The 19302-nt window shown below is 36.6% G+C and overlaps 4 protein-coding genes across 4 annotated transcripts; 3 read left to right on the top strand and 1 right to left on the bottom strand.

The window, feature by feature from the left end:
- The first annotated feature begins 3714 nt into the window (after positions 1–3714).
- Positions 3715–8913, top strand: LOC130722421 (leucine-rich repeat receptor-like serine/threonine-protein kinase BAM3). Its single transcript, XM_057573142.1, has 2 exons — positions 3715–6815; positions 8190–8913. The coding sequence occupies exons 1-2, from the start codon at positions 4241–4243 to the stop codon at positions 8621–8623; spliced, it is 3009 nt and encodes a 1002-aa protein (XP_057429125.1). The 5' UTR covers positions 3715–4240; the 3' UTR covers positions 8624–8913.
- Positions 8914–10228: 1315 nt separating this feature from the next.
- Positions 10229–11379, bottom strand: LOC130726424 (protein DMP3). The gene has a single exon (XM_057577682.1). The coding sequence runs from the start codon at positions 11190–11192 to the stop codon at positions 10503–10505; it is 690 nt and encodes a 229-aa protein (XP_057433665.1). The 5' UTR covers positions 11193–11379; the 3' UTR covers positions 10229–10502.
- Positions 11380–12541: 1162 nt separating this feature from the next.
- LOC130722825 (uncharacterized) lies at positions 12542–14578 on the top strand. Its single transcript, XM_057573672.1, has 3 exons — positions 12542–12773; positions 14015–14106; positions 14190–14578. The coding sequence occupies exons 1-3, from the start codon at positions 12668–12670 to the stop codon at positions 14334–14336; spliced, it is 345 nt and encodes a 114-aa protein (XP_057429655.1). The 5' UTR covers positions 12542–12667; the 3' UTR covers positions 14337–14578.
- A 493-nt stretch (positions 14579–15071) lies between these two features.
- LOC130722824 (uncharacterized) lies at positions 15072–19257 on the top strand. Its single transcript, XM_057573671.1, has 8 exons — positions 15072–15232; positions 15337–15708; positions 15789–15866; positions 16112–16355; positions 17285–17375; positions 17881–18025; positions 18411–18818; positions 18939–19257. The coding sequence occupies exons 2-8, from the start codon at positions 15340–15342 to the stop codon at positions 19134–19136; spliced, it is 1533 nt and encodes a 510-aa protein (XP_057429654.1). The 5' UTR covers positions 15072–15232; positions 15337–15339; the 3' UTR covers positions 19137–19257.
- Positions 19258–19302: the final 45 nt, after the last annotated feature.

Raw genomic sequence — 19302 nt, 5'->3', positions numbered from 1 at the left:
TCAACGGTTGCTAAAAGTTATGTTTCTGAACTCAAATTTTGTGGCAGTCCAAAACCACATGTGACTTGTGTTAATTTAGGAGTGAAAATAAGAGAAGTCAAGCTAAGCTTTGCGTGACCCAAGCTTAACCTGCATTCTTTTCTTGTGACCCAAGTTTGGCATGAGACTTTTCAACAAGTCGAATTTTAAGGCCTAGCCTAGCCTACAAGCCTACTTAAAAGCTTATTTAACAGACAATTTTAAATAAAGCAGACCAACGATATTCTTGTTAAGGTATAGCCTGACCTACGAGTATCTTTTTAAATTCATTTTTAAACAATAAAATTTGTATATTATTGTTCTCAAATAATATTATTTTATATTATTGATAAAAATAAGATTACATAAATAAGCCGGTTTATCAAGTTAAATTGACTTTTTTAATAGCCCGAGTCTGACTTTTTTAATTAATTAAGCATTTTAAAAAATCTAGACCCAACTTTTTAACTACGCCTCTAACAAGTCAGGCCGTAGGCCCTCACAGGCCACTTGGCATATTGTTCCACAATGTATGTGCAACAAACATTATTGATGAGCATATTATCCTGATAAAGAATATACGAAATCGTGCAGACATACACAGGATGTGAGAACAGCTTGTTTCGGGCTTGAATGACATCATACACATTGTTTCTCAATGATTGGAGCGTTTTATCTACAAGAAGAAATGCAATTGTGTCTGTCATGTGTGATTTCAGATTGGAAAACGTAGGATCAAGACATCGGGTGAACCATATTGTACATCAATCTGATCCCTTCTTATACAAGGAAAATCTTTGCCCTGTAATTGTTCCTTGCATGACGCTCGCTCACAAGGACATGTACGTACTCAATTATCATGGCATGCCTTTTTTCTTTATTTCAATGTCACATTATAAGCAAAGGTGCATATGATTTATTGGAACAGAGACAACATGTGACTATGTGGTACTTTGGTCCCATTCACTTGTCACTACAATCCATTATCCAACCAACCTTTGCCTTCGTGTATTTGGGCTAATGACTAAGCTACATTGACATTAGTGGCTAATTGTGGGTAATCTTTGATTTCAAATACTAGTGTATGAGTGCATGCCCCGGAGTAGACCACAAAACCATTGACATTCCTAGCAGTTTCTGCTTTGACTCTTTCAGTAATACACAGAACCTGATTCTTTCCTTTTAGGAGATGCACTTAAATATGCTCCATGTGATGGAAAGCAATATGTTCTTCCTATTGCCCACATTTACCTGATTTTTTTTCCTGAATAATTTCTAGTATAGCTTTTACAGATCGATCACACTGAAGAAGAATTAATTAATAATGTTTAATTTCTAAGGAACCAAGTAAAAAAAGTGTACTAAAATTTTAAGCCATCATCATATAGCTGGTAGGGTGTTGTGTAATAGAACAAATTACACATTGTCAATTTGTCATTCTCAGTTAATACAATAACATTCAGACAACACAACTAATAATCACAAAACATATTTGGCAATCCTGTCTCATCTTTTCATCAACAAATCTTAGGGTGGCCATTGGCCAATACATTAATAATTATAATCTAATAAATTCATTGTAGTGTTATCAAGAGGCTAATTAAGATGGGACGTGCAAGATTTTAGCAAAAGTGAAGTTATGTTGCTGCTTCTTCTTGGAAATTAGCTTAACATAGACTTGGCATGCCCCAAATTGTATCGCTAAGGTAAACTCCAAGTAAGTGACCACAATGAATAATAAGTCTTTTAGGCCAAGAGATATCAGCTAGGCTACAAGACAATGACCCTTCAAAAGGGTACCAGGCCTGCCCATTACTAAGACTGATGGAGACACCTCGGAACAGCAACTTACTCCCGCTTCTTATTGCCATTAGATCATCAAATCAAAGGTTCTAGTAATTAGAAAATCCATATAAGAGAGAGAGAAAGAGAAAGAGATTGGTCCATGTAGAAAAACAAGAGCACTCTTTCCCATGACATGAGGGTCCATGGATTTTTCTTTAGAGGTTGTGAAAGAGTTCAAGTTAATACAACAGCACACTTTTCCATGTGAGAAAGAAGGCAGTCACTGTATTTTACCAATTTTTTTGCTTTTCTTTTTAACTAGTGGAAGATCAAAGGGAGATTATCTCCACCTTTATCTTTTCAGCCCTCTCTTTAAGACTATTCCATCTCCTATAGATTACTAAAGCAGAGCTCAAAAACCTCATTTCATTGATAGTTGGTCCCTGCCCTGTAGGTCAAGGAAGAACAAAGAATAAAGTTGAAGCAAAAAAAAGCTTCCACTGATTCCTTCTTCCATGCAATCTATCAGGAGACAAATTATATATTGATCATTCAAACTACAATGTCATGATTTATTAATAATCATCATCTTTTACTTCTTACAATCTCTGCTTCTTGCAGGCACATGTTTCCAGTTTCAAGATTATAGATGGTAAAAGAGAGGTTTAAAAAATGGTGAATTCTGTGGTACCCATATTTTTTTTCGGGTGTGGTACCTCATATATTACTTTAAGTTATAATTTTGTTATTTTCTTAAAAAGAATGGATGATTTATTGTTGCAATTTTTAAGAATTTAAGTTTCATGACTCAATGAACTAATAACATATTGTATTTAAGTTTGTTTATATTGTTCAATGCATGATTTGAAAAACTAGGGTTTTATGTTTAACTTTCAACTTTGAGAGATCATCTAAAATCCTTTCTTGTCAGGATCTTCTTTCTCCATGCCTCACCTATGTTGAACCTTGCAAATCTTCATCCATCATTTTCTTTTAAGTTCAAATTATATTATTTTTCTATTAATTTATATCATTCTGGGTACCACGCCTTAATCTGGCTTAAGGTACCACAGCAAACACCATAAAAAATTGTGCAAGTATGATACTCATAGTGGTACATTTTCCTTTGCTTGGGAAGGGAAACTATTAGTATTGATGAGCCTACCAGCTTCTAGACATGCAAATATACAATGGTATACTACACTAATAAGTAGCCTTAAAATTCATTTATTGCTCAGCCAAACGAAAATTGACACATCTGATGCTGACAGCATGGCATGACAATGGAGAGACAATGATAATGATAAAAAAATATCATCAACACTTTTCTATGGGTCCTCCATTCATCATCAACTAGGTAATATTACTCAGGGCCAGGGAAATCTTTTCATCAATAAGTTGTTTTATAATTAATGCCAAAGCTACTCCATATAAATCTTATAGAGCCTTCCTTTTACCATTTTTTACTTTATCATTTCTATGAAACAAAACATTTATATATAAAGCTAGAAATGTCATTTGCAGGAAATTAGGACAAAAGATTAAGATGGAGGGGAAGCCATATCTTGTTTTCCATGCAAACCAACCCCAAGTTAGTAGTTTTTGTGGGTTGAGATGCCTATACGCAGCTGAATACCATAGAGTCCCACTGGCCACAGTGCTTTTTTGCTTTGAGACAGTCTAGAACAGTGGCAGCCACTGAATGAGTATTCACTTTCCATTTTTTGTGTTTTTTCCATTATAAATAAAAAATTCATATCACACCATGGTGGAACATAGCTATTTAGCAGCAATGTCTGGGCAATTCAGCCATTTTGAGTCACTGAAAGTGCAATTCCATTCCATCACCTCTCTTATTCAAAGCAATAAAGAGACATCCTTTGATTAAAGCTAAAGGGGCATTTTTGTCATGCGAATGAGGAAAGAAAGAGAGCATCAACCTTTACTTTTTTGTTACCCTAATCTGAACTTTAAATTTCTGTTATCCAACGTCTTTATTTTTTTTAAAGGTTCATTTGTTTCGCCCATTAAACAAGTTTCAGAAACCATCTCTTTCCCTTTCTTTGCTTTTTTCTTTTCCTCTGCCTGTGAGCTTTTCCTAATAAAACCATAAAGCAGATATAGATAACAAGTGTAAAACCATTTTCTGGCAGAATATCAATCCACCATCTTCTCGTTCTCTTCTCTCAAAGAAAAGATAGCAAAAGAAAGGAAAAGAGAAAGAGAGAAAAGGAGGGGTTTAGCCCCTTCCACTTCCTTGTATTTCAAGACTCTTTCGTTGAAGATGTTTGATTCCAAAATCCCTCCTCACACGCTTCAAGTTTCTCAGATTCCTGTAACTTTTCTTCCCTTTTGCCGGGGGTTTAAAACCTGTCGACTTTGCTCCGAGTACTTCCAAACTCTATCTTGTTAACTTCATTCTATTTCCAACAAAAACATGGTCCCCTTGACCTTGATTCTTTTCACTCTGTTTTCTCTTCTGGGTTCCTCTGTTTGTGCTTCATCCTTGCTAAGTGATTTCCATGTCCTAGTCTTGCTTAAAGAAGGATTCCAATTCCCACACCCAGTTCTAAACAGTTGGGACACTTCCAATTTCAGCTCAGTTTGTTCATGGGCTGGAATTCAATGCCACAAGGGACGAGTTGAGTCGGTGGACTTAACAGATATGGCTCTGTATGGCTCTGTTTCTCCTTCAATTTCCACACTTGATAGGCTCACACACCTTTCCCTTACAGGCAACAACTTCACTGGCACCATTGACATCACCAACTTGACCAGCCTTCAATTTCTCAATATCTCCAATAACATGTTCAGTGGCCACATGGACTGGAACTACACCACCCTGGAGAACTTACAAGTAATTGATGCCTACAACAATAACTTCACAGCCTTGCTCCCTCTGGGGCTTCTGAGTTTGAAGAGGCTGAGGTACTTGGATCTTGGTGGGAACTTCTTCTACGGTGAAATCCCAGAAAGCTATGGAAATTTAGCAGGCCTGGAGTATCTCTCAGTAGCAGGAAATGACATTCGTGGCAAAATCCCAGGTGAGTTGGGAAATCTCACTAACTTGAGGGAGATTTATTTGGGCTATTACAATTCTTTTGAAGGTGGGATTCCAGTGGAGTTTGGAAAGTTGGTAAATTTAGTTCACATGGATCTCTCAAGCTGTGATTTGGATGGTCCAATTCCAAGAGAGTTAGGCAACTTGAAGAAACTCAACACTCTTTACTTGCATATCAATCAGCTTTCTGGTTCAATACCAAAACAGCTCGGCAACTTGACTAACTTGGTGCACCTTGACCTTTCCAGCAATGCACTCACTGGAGAAATCCCATTTGAGTTCATCAACCTCAAACAACTCAAGCTTTTCAATCTTTTCTTGAACAGGTTACACGGCTCCATACCGGAATACCTTGCAGACTTGCAGGATTTAGAGACACTCGGGCTGTGGATGAACAACTTCACAGGAGAAATTCCACAGAACCTAGGCCTGAGTGGGAATCTGCAAGTGCTTGATTTGTCCTCCAATAAGCTCACTGGTGTGATTCCACCTCACCTGTGTTCCTCAAACCAGCTCAGGATTTTGATTCTTCTGAATAACTTCCTCTTTGGGCCCATACCTGAAGGTGTGGGAACATGTTACAGTCTCACTAGAGTAAGGTTAGGGCAGAATTACCTGAATGGTAGCATTCCAAATGGCCTTCTTTACCTTCCTAAGCTAAATTTAGCTGAGTTACAGAACAACTACTTGTCAGGAACTTTGTCAGAGAATGCTAATAGTTCCTCTCAGCCTGTTAATTTAGAACAACTTGATTTGTCAAACAATGCCTTGTCTGGTCCTTTACCATATTCAGTCTCAAATTTCTCTACCATTCAAATCCTTTTGCTTAGTGGAAACCAGTTCTCAGGTCCAATTCCACCTTCCATTGGAGGACTCAATCAAGTGCTAAAGCTTGATCTTAGCAGAAACTCATTATCTGGGGAAATTCCTCCTGAAGTTGGGTACTGTGTCCATCTTACCTACCTTGACATGAGCCAGAACAATCTTTCTGGCTCCATCCCTCCTATAATTTCCAATATTCGTATCTTGAATTACTTGAACTTGTCAAGAAACCATTTGAACCAAACCATCCCAAGATCAATAGGAACCATGAAAAGCCTCACTGTTGCTGATTTCTCCTTCAATGAGTTCTCCGGCAAATTGCCAGAGTCAGGGCAATTTGGCTTGTTCAATGCCTCATCTTTTGCAGGAAACCCTCAACTTTGTGGTTCTCTGTTAAACAACCCTTGTAATCTGACGAGAATTGCATCGAATTCTGGAAAAAGCCCTGCAGATTTCAAGCTAATATTTGCCCTTGGCCTATTGGTATGCTCCCTAATATTTGCAATTGCAGCAATTATAAAATCCAAGTCATTCAAAAGGAATGGCCCTGGTTCCTGGAAGATGACAACGTTCCAGAAAGTGGAATTCACAGTTTCAGACATCCTTGAATGCGTGAAAGATGGCAACGTGATTGGAAGAGGAGGTGCTGGGATTGTTTACCATGGAAAAATGCCAAACGGGGTCGAAGTTGCAGTGAAGAAATTGATGGGGTTCGGTGCAAACAGCCATGACCATGGGTTCCGAGCTGAAATCCAAACTCTAGGAAACATAAGGCACAGAAACATAGTGAGGCTACTCGCATTCTGCTCCAACAAGGACACAAATCTGCTGGTGTACGAGTACATGAGGAATGGAAGCTTAGGTGAGGCATTGCATGGGAAGAAAGGTGCATTCCTGAGCTGGAACATGAGGTACAAAATCTCCATTGATTCAGCGAAAGGGCTCTGCTACCTTCACCATGATTGTTCACCATTGATACTCCACCGAGACGTGAAGTCGAACAACATTCTGTTGAATTCAAATTTCGAAGCACACGTCGCTGATTTCGGCCTCGCAAAGTTCTTGGTGGATACCGGCGCCTCCGAGTACATGTCTTCAATTGCAGGCTCCTACGGTTACATTGCACCTGGTATGTTTCCTACATTACACTCTGTTTTTCACTCTACTTTTTTTTCTTTAATTATATTATTCACTAAAAATAAATTATTTTAGGGTATTAATTTTTGTATCATCCTCACACCTTCTCCCACCACACAATTTTATCGCATTTATGTGTGCAGAAAAAAATTGCATACCGCAAACATAGGTACATTGATTTGGTAACATGTTTTTATTTTTACTGTAGTACTTAGTTTTGGTAGTTAAGTTAGTTAAGATGGGAATGTTTTTATTTTGATGGGATCACTGCTGTGGATTGGATTCACATGTCTAATCAACATTTTGATGTCAAGCGTGCAGATCAAACTATTGCAGCGTGTGATGGTTTAAACAATTTGGTCTAGGAATCTCATCATTTTGTTTTTTGGTCAATACGAATCTCATGATTGCACGATGTAGGATAGTGAGAGTGCAAGGAAACCATTTCATAACCTCATTTTTGTGCATGTGATCCAACTTGTTTGGGATAAAATTAAAAACTGAGCCTCATGCCATATCCATCATGACAATCCAACGAAGAATTTTGAGTATCTAGCTGCATATAGTTATATTCTAAACTCTTAATCATTGTGCCCAAACTTTATCATGAATCATGATCCATTTGCTTCAACACCCATAATTAGAGCTGGGAAAAAGTTGATTATATTGTATGATGAATAATATATTAAAGAAGTATTATGTTATTGAAGAATCATGATAGTGAGAAAAATAAAAAGGAAAAGTGGGGAGTGATATAGCTGTAGTATAGTATTTAGTAGTATAGTAAAGTAAAAGATAGGAGTATGTCAAATAGAATCATGAAGAGGTATGATTAATGTGATGATGCGTGGAATTTCCTCGAGAAACTGAAAAAGAATTGTTTTGGAACACAACAATGAAATGTCTGTCTGTGAGACTGAGACACCCTTCCTTGTGCGCTGTGTCACCCACCCCTCTGAATCTCACAGTCAGAGGTCAAGATCTGACACTTCATCCCCCACTCATCCTTCTCTTCGTTTTTTGGGATTCTGCTTGCAACTTGTCATGATCTTGTCTTTGGACCACCTCTTATGTTTTTGAGTCAATTTTTTAAATAAAGTAATTATTGTGTGTCTTAGATACATCATGAAAAATTATAAGTGGCCCCAAAATTATGGTGGACACATAAAAGTTAAGAGAAATTATTTCTGTTTATTATAGTTTTCTACTGTGTATCAAACACTCACTTAATCAAGCAACACCCATCATCATCATCATCATGAAATTGAGAATTTATATTTCTATTCCATGTGAATGTTTATTATATTAATGTGGTGAAGTTATTAGTCAGTGACTAATATATAATTTGTTTGATGATGAATTGCAGAATATGCTTATACATTGAGGGTGGATGAAAAAAGTGATGTTTATAGTTTTGGAGTTGTTCTACTGGAGCTAATAACAGGGAGGAAACCGGTGGGAGATTTCGGCGAAGGTGTGGATCTTGTACAATGGTGTAAGAAAGCAACGAATTGCCGGAAAGAAGAGGTGATGAACATAGCTGATGTGAGGCTAACGGTGGTGCCAAAAGAGGAAGCAATGCACATGTTGTTCATTGCAATGTTATGCTTAGAAGAGAACAGTGTGGAGAGACCCACCATGAGGGAAGTGGTTCAGATGCTCTCTGAATTTCCTCAGCAAACACTTACACTAGAGTACCAATCATCTTCCTCTAATTATTCCACAATTACAAGCCCAGGCCCAGCAACCAAGAAACTTCAACCTTGTCTACCCACTTTTAAACAAGACCTTTTGGTTTAGTTCAAATGCAATTTCATTTTTCTTCCTTTAATTTGGTAAATTTTGTGTTGGCTTCGTTTTGTAATATCTTAGCTTTCTTTTGGGGAGGGGTTAGATTTTTCTTTAGTCGTCATATAGAGAGAGATATTTGGTAACCATAAAGAGGGATGTAGGAATAACCACTACTGTTTAATCTGCACTTCTTTAAAAGGAGTGTTGTAGTTAGTTTCATGAGGCTCAAAATCATCATTTGTATTTATATATATTATCATGTGAAATAGTATATACATGTCAAATTTTATTGTGCTATACATCCTTTCCTTCGTCAAAATTGATCAGTTAGGGTAGTAATGAAATTATTTAATTACTTTACAAGTATCCCCAGTATAATGCAACCTGAATTTCAAAAAATTATGCAACCTGGATTTTTTTTTTGTGTGGTGGGAGGTTTGGGTTTGGGTCTCAATTTTACACAAATATAATTCAAACTATACTTTTTTTCTTAATTGAGGGTAGATCCAACAACAAAATAATCATGAACGTACGGGGCCTCATATACTCATCTGTGTTTATTTTATTTGTCAAAATCTGTGTTGTTTTCTTTATTTTGTGCTCCAATATTTGGAGAGCAATAAGAGAAAAGGCACTCAACAAGCCCACACAAACAATCAGCCCAACAACCAACATGATGGGAAATGTAAGCTCTTCTCACTAGCTAGAGGGCATTGACCAAACAAAATCTAGCTAGAGGGGATTATTTCTCACGCATCATAAAATTATTATTTTTCCACCTTAAATATTTTTCTTTTTAAACCCTAACTCAACAATTTTGGCGGATGAGTATGATCCACGCTAACCTCTAGGATTTGAGAGATGAATAAAATCCACTTCACATTAGCGTTGCTAGAGTCGACGCTAATTTGGTCAGCAAAATTAGCGTTGGTTGGAAATCGCCGCTAATGAACAGCGTGCAAGCGTTACATTCACCAGTAATATTAGCGTCGGTTGGGGCCGATACTAATTGATAATGAATCGACACTACAGTTAAATGACCAACTTTTTTAATTGACACATTGTGCCGCTTTTGTGTCGGTTTGGCAGATGCAAAGAATGAAATTTGAATTATAGCCAAGCCATGAGATTAATCTAAGCCAACTCAATGATGTTTGTGGCTTTAGTTTCTTTTGTGTTTGTGTATGTGCGCTGTTATAGCCAACTCATGAGAGTAATCCTTTGAGGTTCAGAAATTATGTTAAGTTGGCAGGTTTCTTCTTACAATTTTTTCTTCATACATACTGTCCAAAAATTGAACCTTTCATTAGATATTTATAAAATCTAACTATCTATCAACTTTTACCTATGAAATTGATTATAATGTAAATGGACTTTTATCTGAATTCACAAAATACTTCGGTTTACAATTTTTGTCAAAGTGATACAAAGAATGATGTTAAGGATGATGATAAATTGTAAAGTCCAAAGATGAAGGTTGGATGATGTAATAAAAATAGGTTGCGTGGAAGCGTAACCTAATGAAGACATTGGAAGAGTAGAAGTATGAATTGAAGTTAATATAAGCAACATCAAGAATGTCATTGTCAATAAAAACAAAATAGAAGATAGATATAGAATAAGAGTAACAAATTAAAACTCAAGGTATGATAGATAGATATACAATAATAGAAGAAATAATGAAGTGAGGTTGGTTGTGTTCAACTTCAACTTATTGACAATTGATTCCAGGGCACCCCTCCAAGTCATGAAAGAATCTAAATAGGAATAAATATTTAAGAAATGGAAAGCTGTGGTGGGAGGCTAACAAACATATTAAACTCATCGATCATATGTGTAATTTGATAGTACAATATACAGAGGGATTTGATGGATTAATAATAATGAGTCAACTGCGGGGGTAGCCAATGCCATGCCTTGTGGTTGGAAAAACGACAAAGAGCAAGCTGGAGAGAACCCCAATGCCAACCGGGACAATATTCAGCACCTCCTGAGTCTCGTGCTCCGGCTTCGGTCCGTAGAAGCAGGTGACCACGTTTTTATCCCTCAACGCCACGGAACAGAAGACGAGAACTGACAGCAGGGCATGCACCCAATCCAACAACCTCACTTTGTACTTGCTCAGATCAGGCAACCCGGAAGATGACGATGATGAGGGGTCCGGTTCAGGGTGGTCAAAGAGCCAGAGGCCTGTGAAGGTGGCGAGGCCATGGTACACGCGTCCATCGGATGCCTTCACGGTGTCCGTGAAGCAGGCTAGGAAGGAAGACAGTCCGAGCAGGAGAAGGAGCATGAGGGTGAGAAGCCGCGTGACGGAGTCACAAGAGCCGTTGTTGGTGAAGACAGGGGTCAGCATCTGGAACGCTAACAGGGTGCCAGTCGGAAGAAGGTTGGCCAACGTGGCCGTGCTCGTCAGTGTTTGAGACACCGCACGTCTCGCCAGTGACGGCGACCTTCTTAATGATCCATCAACTGCTCCTGCTTCTTCTTCTGTGTTGCTGTTGTTCTTCTTCTTCGCCTCATCAGATTCATTATTGGTGGCTGAGGCAGCTCGTTGTCTAACCGAACCTTCTTTCATTATTAATCAATAAGAATAACTGCGATCGATGCTTGTGTATAATAAGCGACAAGCAGCTTGAATTAATTTGTTGATTGATTCATATATATGTGTATGTATATATATAGCTCTATCATGGAGGATGAATATTGTTAGCTAGGCATGTTGTTTGCTTGTCTTCTTAGACTTTCTTCTTTCCGTCGACTTTCCTTCTTAATTGCCACCACTGCATCACAATATATTTATAATCTACTATTCAATGAGTAGGTTCAACCAACGTTAGGACTATTTGTTCCAAAATATATATATATATATATATATATATATATATATATCCCTTCATAACAATTTTCTTTTATGAAGAATTGAAATAAAAACCATTTCAAATAATACTAAATTAGTATCTAAACACAAACTAAATTAAAGACCAACTCAACTACTCAAGTGTCCTTCATTTTTATAGCGAAAATAATATTATAACATCTACAAAGTATCAACATTCAATCGACATATACATATTCCATCTACAGCTACAAAGAAGGAACTAAATTATGAAATGGATTTTGAATTTTAGTTTCTGAAATGAAAATACAATTTTGACATTAATTTCCAGTGGTAATTAAGTTTTGTGGCAATGCAAATGATTGTTTTTTTGGTACATGAGCTAAAAAAGAGAAATAAACTGCGTCCTCAAAGAGGAGAAACCCGACGCATCCGCAAGAAGAAGTAACTCCAACCCAGGAAGCGGTTGCTCAACCACAAGGTGCATGTGTAAATCATTAAGGTATACACCCAATTAGATAATTGAGCAACATTTAAAATAGCTAGGGTTCAATCATTGAAGAATTTATATGGAAAAACATTTATTAAAAAAAGTCTACTAACTAATGTAATCTGATAGTCTCGGGATCATTGTCATATACCTATTGGTGTACTGTAAACCATAAAATATATTGAGACTGTTTTATATATCAAATAAATTTATATTAATCCGCTTAGTATTCCGATGCAGAAAAAAAACATGTTATGTTTGCTTCACCTCGCGTTTTATTTTATTTTATTTCAGCTGCTTAACTTGGACGAAGCTTTAATTAAAAAATTGACGACAAATAAATGCCTTGCGGTGTATTTAACATTTTCTGTTTCTATTTGATTTATTTCATGTATGTAATGCACATGCTTGGCGTGTGGGAATGAAAAATGTTGATCGAGTTATCGTGACGTTAGAGTAACCAATATTGTTTCACTTCAATCAACCAGGTCCTACTCTGCAAGTCATTGACTGAATGAAACTTTAACGCGCAAACTTGCCCACCGAGCAGTTTGTCCGACTATTAGCAGCAAAGCTTTTAAAAAGGAAACGGAAGCGAAACACAGGAAGAGTGTACGTATTAGTTGCTATTTTATGACTTGTTTGATTTGCTAAAAAATAAAGCTGAAAAACATACTTGAATGATATTTAATAAAGTGTGTTATTGGAAAGTATTTTCTAAAATATGATCAAAATAAAAAGTTATTTCTATTCAGCACCTTATGGCTCGACCTTCGACCTCCACCGGACCTTCCACAACCATTGGCAACCACCTAAACCGACGTTTGCAGGTGCCTACCCCTTCACTCTCCTCTGGTCTTGTGATGTTGTTCACTTCATCTCTTTCGAGCATGCTTGCTCTTTGCTTCTTCTCCTTCTTAGTTCATGTTATGGTGGTGCTTGATGAGTACCATTTGTTGATGTTAGCCTTATTGCAGGTGTTCTTGCAGTTTGGATTGTACCGACTAGGTTTTAAATTAAAACAACACAAATATTACTTTGAGAGTCACAGATCAAGAATTGGATGAAAATTAATTATGAGTTTGTTTGTTGGATCTGGTTGTGGTTATGTTAGTTCTTTGTTAATGTTTTGGTTCTAATTGGGGCTATGTTAGACTTATGTTCACGTTTGAGTTTACTAATCTGATACCAGTTTATTAGAGTATGCTAACTTGTTCTATAATGTGTATTTGTTGTGCTTTACTTATAGGGTTTGATATCCTTTATTTGTAAGTGTAATTTCGTATTTGAAAATAAAAACGTAAGTAGTTACACTAACAACTACTAAAATCAATTGGTGCTTGCTGTGGTACCTTAAGCCAGACTAATGTGCGGTACCTAAAATGAGTCGGTTCAACAATAAAGACTCATGTACTGGTTAAAATTTTGATTGTGTTCTATCGTAATAATGCAGCGTTCCATTCTTAGGGACGTGATCAGATTTGAAAGTTGTGTTTTCTGAGCTCTATGCATCCATCTATCATGATCATTTTACGCGCATCTCCATCACCATCATTCGTACATTTTTAATCAAAAAATGAATTTCATGAGATAAAGTTAATTGACAAGTAAAGTAAAATCTAAAAATATAGTATTTACTTTGAATAACATGATAATAATCTATAGAATTACTTAATGGGGTACCATACCCAACAAAAATTGAGGGTACCACAGAATTTACCAAATCAATTTTGCATGTTTGTGGGTCTAAATCAGTGCGTGCAAGAGTTGGTTCATTTAATTAGTCTACCAATGACACATACTTATAAATAAAAATATATTAAAATAAATAAAGTTTAAAATAATTATTTAAATAAATCAATATCAATAACATTGATCAATATCAATCAATATATATTAGAAAAGAACAACGACTATCAAGCTAATTTGATGACGTGACAACTCCTTGTGCAATCTGCCACGTGTCATTCCATTAGATAACTTCTCTTTTCTTGACACGTGTCATTCCATTAGATAAGTTTCAAAAATGATGATATCTCATAAATCAACGCTTCCAAATATACATGAGCAGTTGTTGCTACGCCCATCCGGTTGTGGGTAGTCCCAAGCTTCTATGGGAAGAAATTGCCCTACTCCATGGATTTAGTGCTGATGGATGCAAAGGTATCAATAAGTTATTGATTTCTGTTTATTTTAGAATCTTCACTGTCCATTCAAATCCTAATATTTTCTTAAATTAATATCAGGGCTGTAAGATCCATGCTTTTGTAACGCAGTCTCTGATTTACAAGTTTCAAGCTTTACTTAATGAGGGATGTGTTTATCACATTTTCTTCTTTGGAGTAGGGGAAAACGGAGGAAATTTCAGAACAACTTCCCATGCAAAATCATGATTTGTATGACTTGGTATAAACACAATGATGTCATACTTTATGATTTATCTTTCATAGTCCTGATTTCGGTGATTTGTGCTACTATCACATTCTTTTTTTCCATAATTAATATGTGTTTATCGTCTGCTTTATTGGTGATTCTTTATATTTATGATTTGTGTTATTGTCTTCATGTTCGTGAAGAATGTTAAACGAGTTCCTGATGATCTCGATCAGGCTTAGAAGATAAATCTTTTTGTCTACTCTACTTAGCATTTTAGACTATTTTATTTCATCTGTTGTTTAATATATTTATAATAATCAAGTGATTGATTGATGCATTAAATACAATAGACGTTCTCCGTGCAACGCACAGGAAAAAAACACTAGTACACATTAAAGTTAAATAAAATATTGCATATGTTTTAATTTATGAATGTGATATTGATGTCATGAATTATTAAGCATTGACTTAATTGCACTTTTGGTCCCCCAACTATTGCCTTCCTGCGAAAATTGTCCCCAAACTTTAAAATTAGTAAAAAAAAACGTCCTCCAACTATACATGTTGTTGCATTTTTGGTCTGCCGTTTGCCTTCCATGAGAAAACTAACGTGAGAAGCTGATGTGGCTCCCTCACGCGCGTCTCACGTGACTTTCTTCAGAAAAAAGAAAAGTAAAATAAAAAAATTCAATCTATGAAATTTAAAATTATAGAAAAATCCAATATAGTAGTAATAAAATTGATTTTTTTGTTTAAAAGTAATCCAATATAATTTGGCAACAGCAGCACGTGTTAAAAAACCTAGATTAGATTAGATCCTTTTATGAAAGCAGAGACGGTAGAAGAAAGGGGTCCCTGTTCCCGGCCGGCGTGGTCTTATTCCTCCTGAATTGACATCGAATTTTAGCTCCTTGTAATTACTCCTTCCCTCAACTCTAACTCATTTCCTTCTCTTCAAACCTAAGTTGTTGTTCTTCGGAGATATGTTGATTTAATTTTGGTCTCTATTTGTTTTAGAACATGAAGCGCAAGCGCGGGCATAAGAAAGGGATGCCAAAGAAGAAAGAAGAAACCGATGAGTATAAAGATAACTCTGGAATGGAAGTTGACACACCTTCTTCCGATCTTGCTAACATAAACCCTGATGGTTCCAAGAAGTCTGTTGGCCGCGTTAAGGTCAAGCTCAGGGCACCAAACTTGTTGGACTCCCAACCAACCTCATCTGATGAGAGTAGCCACCAACATGCAAAATTAGGGGCTCCTTCAATCAGACCTGGTACTGGTAGCATCAAAATTAAGTCTTCAAAGGCTTTGGGATTAAATGCTGACAAACCTTTCTCAGAAACAAATCCCCGATATAATAAGCACCAATTGGATACTTCCTTAACGGTCTGCTCCAACTTTCATTGTCATTTTCCTTTTCCTTTTTCTTTTACTTTCTCAATCATTCATGTGTTTCTACTGCACAGATTATAAGGAAGGTAATGAAAATGGAGGCTGCTGAACCCTTCAATGTCCCTGTTAACCCTCAAGCTCTGGGAATTCCTGTAAGTACACACACTTTTTCATGCTGTTTTTTGTGTGTGTTAATCTGGATGACACTTGCTTTCGGTAGAAACTAGGTAGATATTTGTTATACTTTGACATGTGGTTGCTGTCTTTCTCTGGCATCGAGGTTAATCTATGATAATTGAGACTAATCTGATTCAATGTGAAACTTGGAACAAATATTGAGATTTTTTGTTATTATTACTTGTTTATATCTAAATGTCACACTGCTGTCTGGAACCAGGACTATTTCGATATCATAGACATGCCAATGGATTTTGGAACCATATGCAGCAATCTTGAAAAGAATGACAAGTATATGAATTCAGAGGATGTCTATAGGGATGTTCAGTACATTTGGGACAACTGCTATAAGTATAACAATAAGGGTGACTATATCTTGGATCTTATGAAGCGAGTAAAGAAGAACTTCATGAAGTACTGGGCTGCTGCTGGGTTATACAGTGAACCGCCAAAAGGGGCGAAAGGTGAAACATTCATATATAGGAAACATATTGGATAACATGAACTAGCCTTCACTATTAATTTTACATGGATAAAGATTGCTTCTTACAGTCTTACTAAATCTAATATTGACTTCTCTCTCTCTCTCTCTCTCCCCCTCTGTGTGTGTGTGTCTGTGTGTCAATTCTCCTTCCTCTTTCCTTTGTGAGAATGATAGGTACAAAGCATTTAGTGATGTCACTCTTGACTACGCTTTCTCAAATCTGTTTGGCATGAAATATGCCTAGAAATATGCATCTTTTCCATTCGTTAGAGGAATCTTCTGCTTGAAGAAGATACTTGAGCGCACTTCTCTGCATGGTTGCTTGTCCTCTACCTGTCTTTTTCATGTCCCTTTTCTTTTTTGTTTTCCTATGCGCGGGGTGGGGAAGACAGAGGGAGGGAATATATGGTAGATCCTGTCATTTTGAAATGGAGAAACTATAGTTATGTTTATGATTTCATTTTCAAGAATCTACCTCCAAAACATACTGGTATTTATGAAGTCTTCTGAAATTTTACTTCATCCCGTCTTCCTCTTTTGAACTTTTTGTCGAAAGCTTGAGCTATAGACCCTTGGAGACTATCCGAGAAGCTCCTACCAAAGTGAAAATTTCTCTTATCTTTGTAGTTCTTAACCCTACTCCAAAAATGTGTGTCAGTGTGTGTGTGTGTGTGTGTGTGTGTGTGAGAGAGAGAGAGAGAGAGAGAGAGAGAGAGAGAGTTCACTCGTGTATAGATTCATAGAATTAGAAGAAAAATCAAATTTTCAATTTTTTATTTTGTACCCTCCGGGGAAATGAAGGTTAGTGCTATTTTTTTGCATGATCTGCTGAAAATCAGCATTTCATAGAAGATACTGCACCAAGGTATTCTGATAACTATGTGGACATACATTTTTCTTATGGATCAGGTGCTGAGAAGACTTCGGAAGATATTGCACTGTCTGATGGAAAAGCGGGGAAGGCTGCTCAACTTAAGCAGAAGAAAAAAAAGCGCCATGGGTATTATTTCCAAAAATTCAATTTAACCCCATTTATTGTATGATATTCCAATTCCTTATATGGTAATTATTCTTATAGTGGAAATGGTTGAGGGTTGATATCACATGAACGATAAATGAAATATCTACTTGATAATGTGTTCATGGGTATTATGATCAAGTTAACAACTTATAGTGAACAATACAAGTTTACAAATAGATTGTAGATTACTAACTTCTTTCAAAAAAATTGATATACGCTTGATAGTGTATTTTTCTCAAAGGTGAATTATAAATCTTAAATTTGAGAAGTTTTAACTTGGGAATTGCATTTCCTTCAGAATATGTTCTGCAAAATGTATCTTTTAGTTTAGCTGTAAACTTTGGGTAATTATATTGATGTTGGTGAGTTTCTGACAAGGTGCCTTCTTCAGTCTCCACTGCATGAATTCATGGATAACAACAAGTGCTTATGGACAAATAGTTTATTTGAAATGATTCTCATGCTTGTTTTATCTTATCTGCAGAAGACACCATAAACATGACTGTTTATGCGCTATTTGTGTGCTAAAGCGCCGTAGGAAGGAACGGGAACGGGAGGAGAATGCTCAGATTACTAAAGGCAATTTTGCAACTGGTGGTGACAAGCACGCTAAAGAGTTTAAGCAAGAGGTATTGTAATGTTTTGTTGCCTATGGTTAATCTTTTCAAATAGATGGCTGTTGAATTGTTTGCATTTTTTGGGCCCATATCATGTCTTGGTATGGTAAAATTCTTGACTGAAAAGATGGGTTGACAGCTAGCAGTAACAGATTTTCTTATTATATTTAATAACTGTACTGGCTTTATATATCTGCCTTGGTGCTATTCATTATGCCAGTTATCCTAAAGTAATTTTTAAGAACATATGATCCCAAACATTAAATGAGGGTTATGCACAAGCATGGAATAAGTCAAAGTATCAGCCCTAGTTTTTGGCCACCTAATCGATATTGACTAGCATGTAACATAAGTGAACGAATAACAATAATTTTGGTAACCTTGTCTTGTTTTAAAGGAACCAATGCTTGTAGAGAGCCCTGGTGGCGAGGATTCATCGTCAAATACGGATGAATCACTGGGTTCTGATGGAGATGCCGGGGTAGACAAAGGAGAGGTGGCAAAGATGGAGATTAGTGAGAAGCAGCGTAGCCCTTCTGAGGGAAAGCATGAAACAGTAGACGTTGATGATGATAACGATGATGAAGACAACCATGATGTGGAGGAAGATGAGGAGGAGGAAGATGAAGATGAGGAAGAGATTGAAATGGACAGTCAGAAGAGAGAGATGGATGATACTTTAAAGCATGGTGGAACCTTGGCAGAGAAATCGAATGTTGGAGATGCAACTGTTCTTCATGATGAATATAAAACAATGCAACAAGAAGGGCAAGCTGCAATTGTTCAGCAACAGAAGAAGCACAAGGTATTTCAAAGATTCGTACTAGAAATCACATCCTAGAATACAGTTACATTAAGCTGATCTTATGATTATTTACGTAATATGCAGTTGCATGATGTACTTAATGGTTCAATCTGCTTGCAGGACTCACAAGATAAACATCAGAAGGCTAAGCTGCTTGAGAGCTTATGTGTTGAAAACCCGAAACTTTCAAGCTTGTGTGGGATTCTCTTCCCCAATAATAGTCAGTCTGTGTGGAGTGGACCACACTCCCTATTGCATCAAAGAAATTCTGCTTGTGCTAGTTCAATTCATGCGGCTATTGGGACTTTCATGGAGTAGCTTCTTAATTTAACGGATTAACTACTTCTAAATAGCCTGTTAAATTAATATTTTAGTTTTAGTTCACAATGTATGATAGTCACAATTTGTTGAGAACGTTAGCAGATTTTGTAGTTTTGTATTCTGATCTTTCTTTATTAGTTTTTGTTAGACTGAGATCTGCCTG

Source organism: Lotus japonicus, chromosome 6 (genome assembly GCF_012489685.1).
Source record: "Lotus japonicus ecotype B-129 chromosome 6, LjGifu_v1.2".
NCBI classification, from domain to species: domain Eukaryota; kingdom Viridiplantae; phylum Streptophyta; class Magnoliopsida; order Fabales; family Fabaceae; genus Lotus; species Lotus japonicus.
Note: the sequence above shows the minus strand (reverse complement) of the source record. Positions and strands in the feature narration are given on the sequence as shown.

What these genes read in the sequence shown, in the direction of transcription:
- LOC130722824 (XM_057573671.1), top strand. Translation starts at nt 15,340, where the DNA reads ATGAAGCGCAAGCGCGGGCATAAGAAAGGGATGCCAAAGAAGAAAGAA. An exon ending in ACCGCCAAAAGGGGCGAAAG is followed by an intron (nt 16,356 to 17,284) that starts GTGAAACATTCA and finishes CTTATGGATCAG; the next exon opens with GTGCTGAGAAGACTTCGGAA. An exon ending in CTAAAGAGTTTAAGCAAGAG is followed by an intron (nt 18,026 to 18,410) that starts GTATTGTAATGT and finishes CTTGTTTTAAAG; the next exon opens with GAACCAATGCTTGTAGAGAG.
- LOC130722825 (XM_057573672.1), top strand. Translation starts at nt 12,668, where the DNA reads ATGATCAAAATAAAAAGTTATTTCTATTCAGCACCTTATGGCTCGACC. An exon ending in ACCTAAACCGACGTTTGCAG is followed by an intron (nt 12,774 to 14,014) that starts GTGCCTACCCCT and finishes ATACATGAGCAG; the next exon opens with TTGTTGCTACGCCCATCCGG. An exon ending in TAGTGCTGATGGATGCAAAG is followed by an intron (nt 14,107 to 14,189) that starts GTATCAATAAGT and finishes AATTAATATCAG; the next exon opens with GGCTGTAAGATCCATGCTTT.
- LOC130726424 (XM_057577682.1), bottom strand. Translation starts at nt 11,192, where the DNA reads ATGAAAGAAGGTTCGGTTAGACAACGAGCTGCCTCAGCCACCAATAAT.
- LOC130722421 (XM_057573142.1), top strand. Translation starts at nt 4,241, where the DNA reads ATGGTCCCCTTGACCTTGATTCTTTTCACTCTGTTTTCTCTTCTGGGT. An exon ending in CTACGGTTACATTGCACCTG is followed by an intron (nt 6,816 to 8,189) that starts GTATGTTTCCTA and finishes GATGAATTGCAG; the next exon opens with AATATGCTTATACATTGAGG.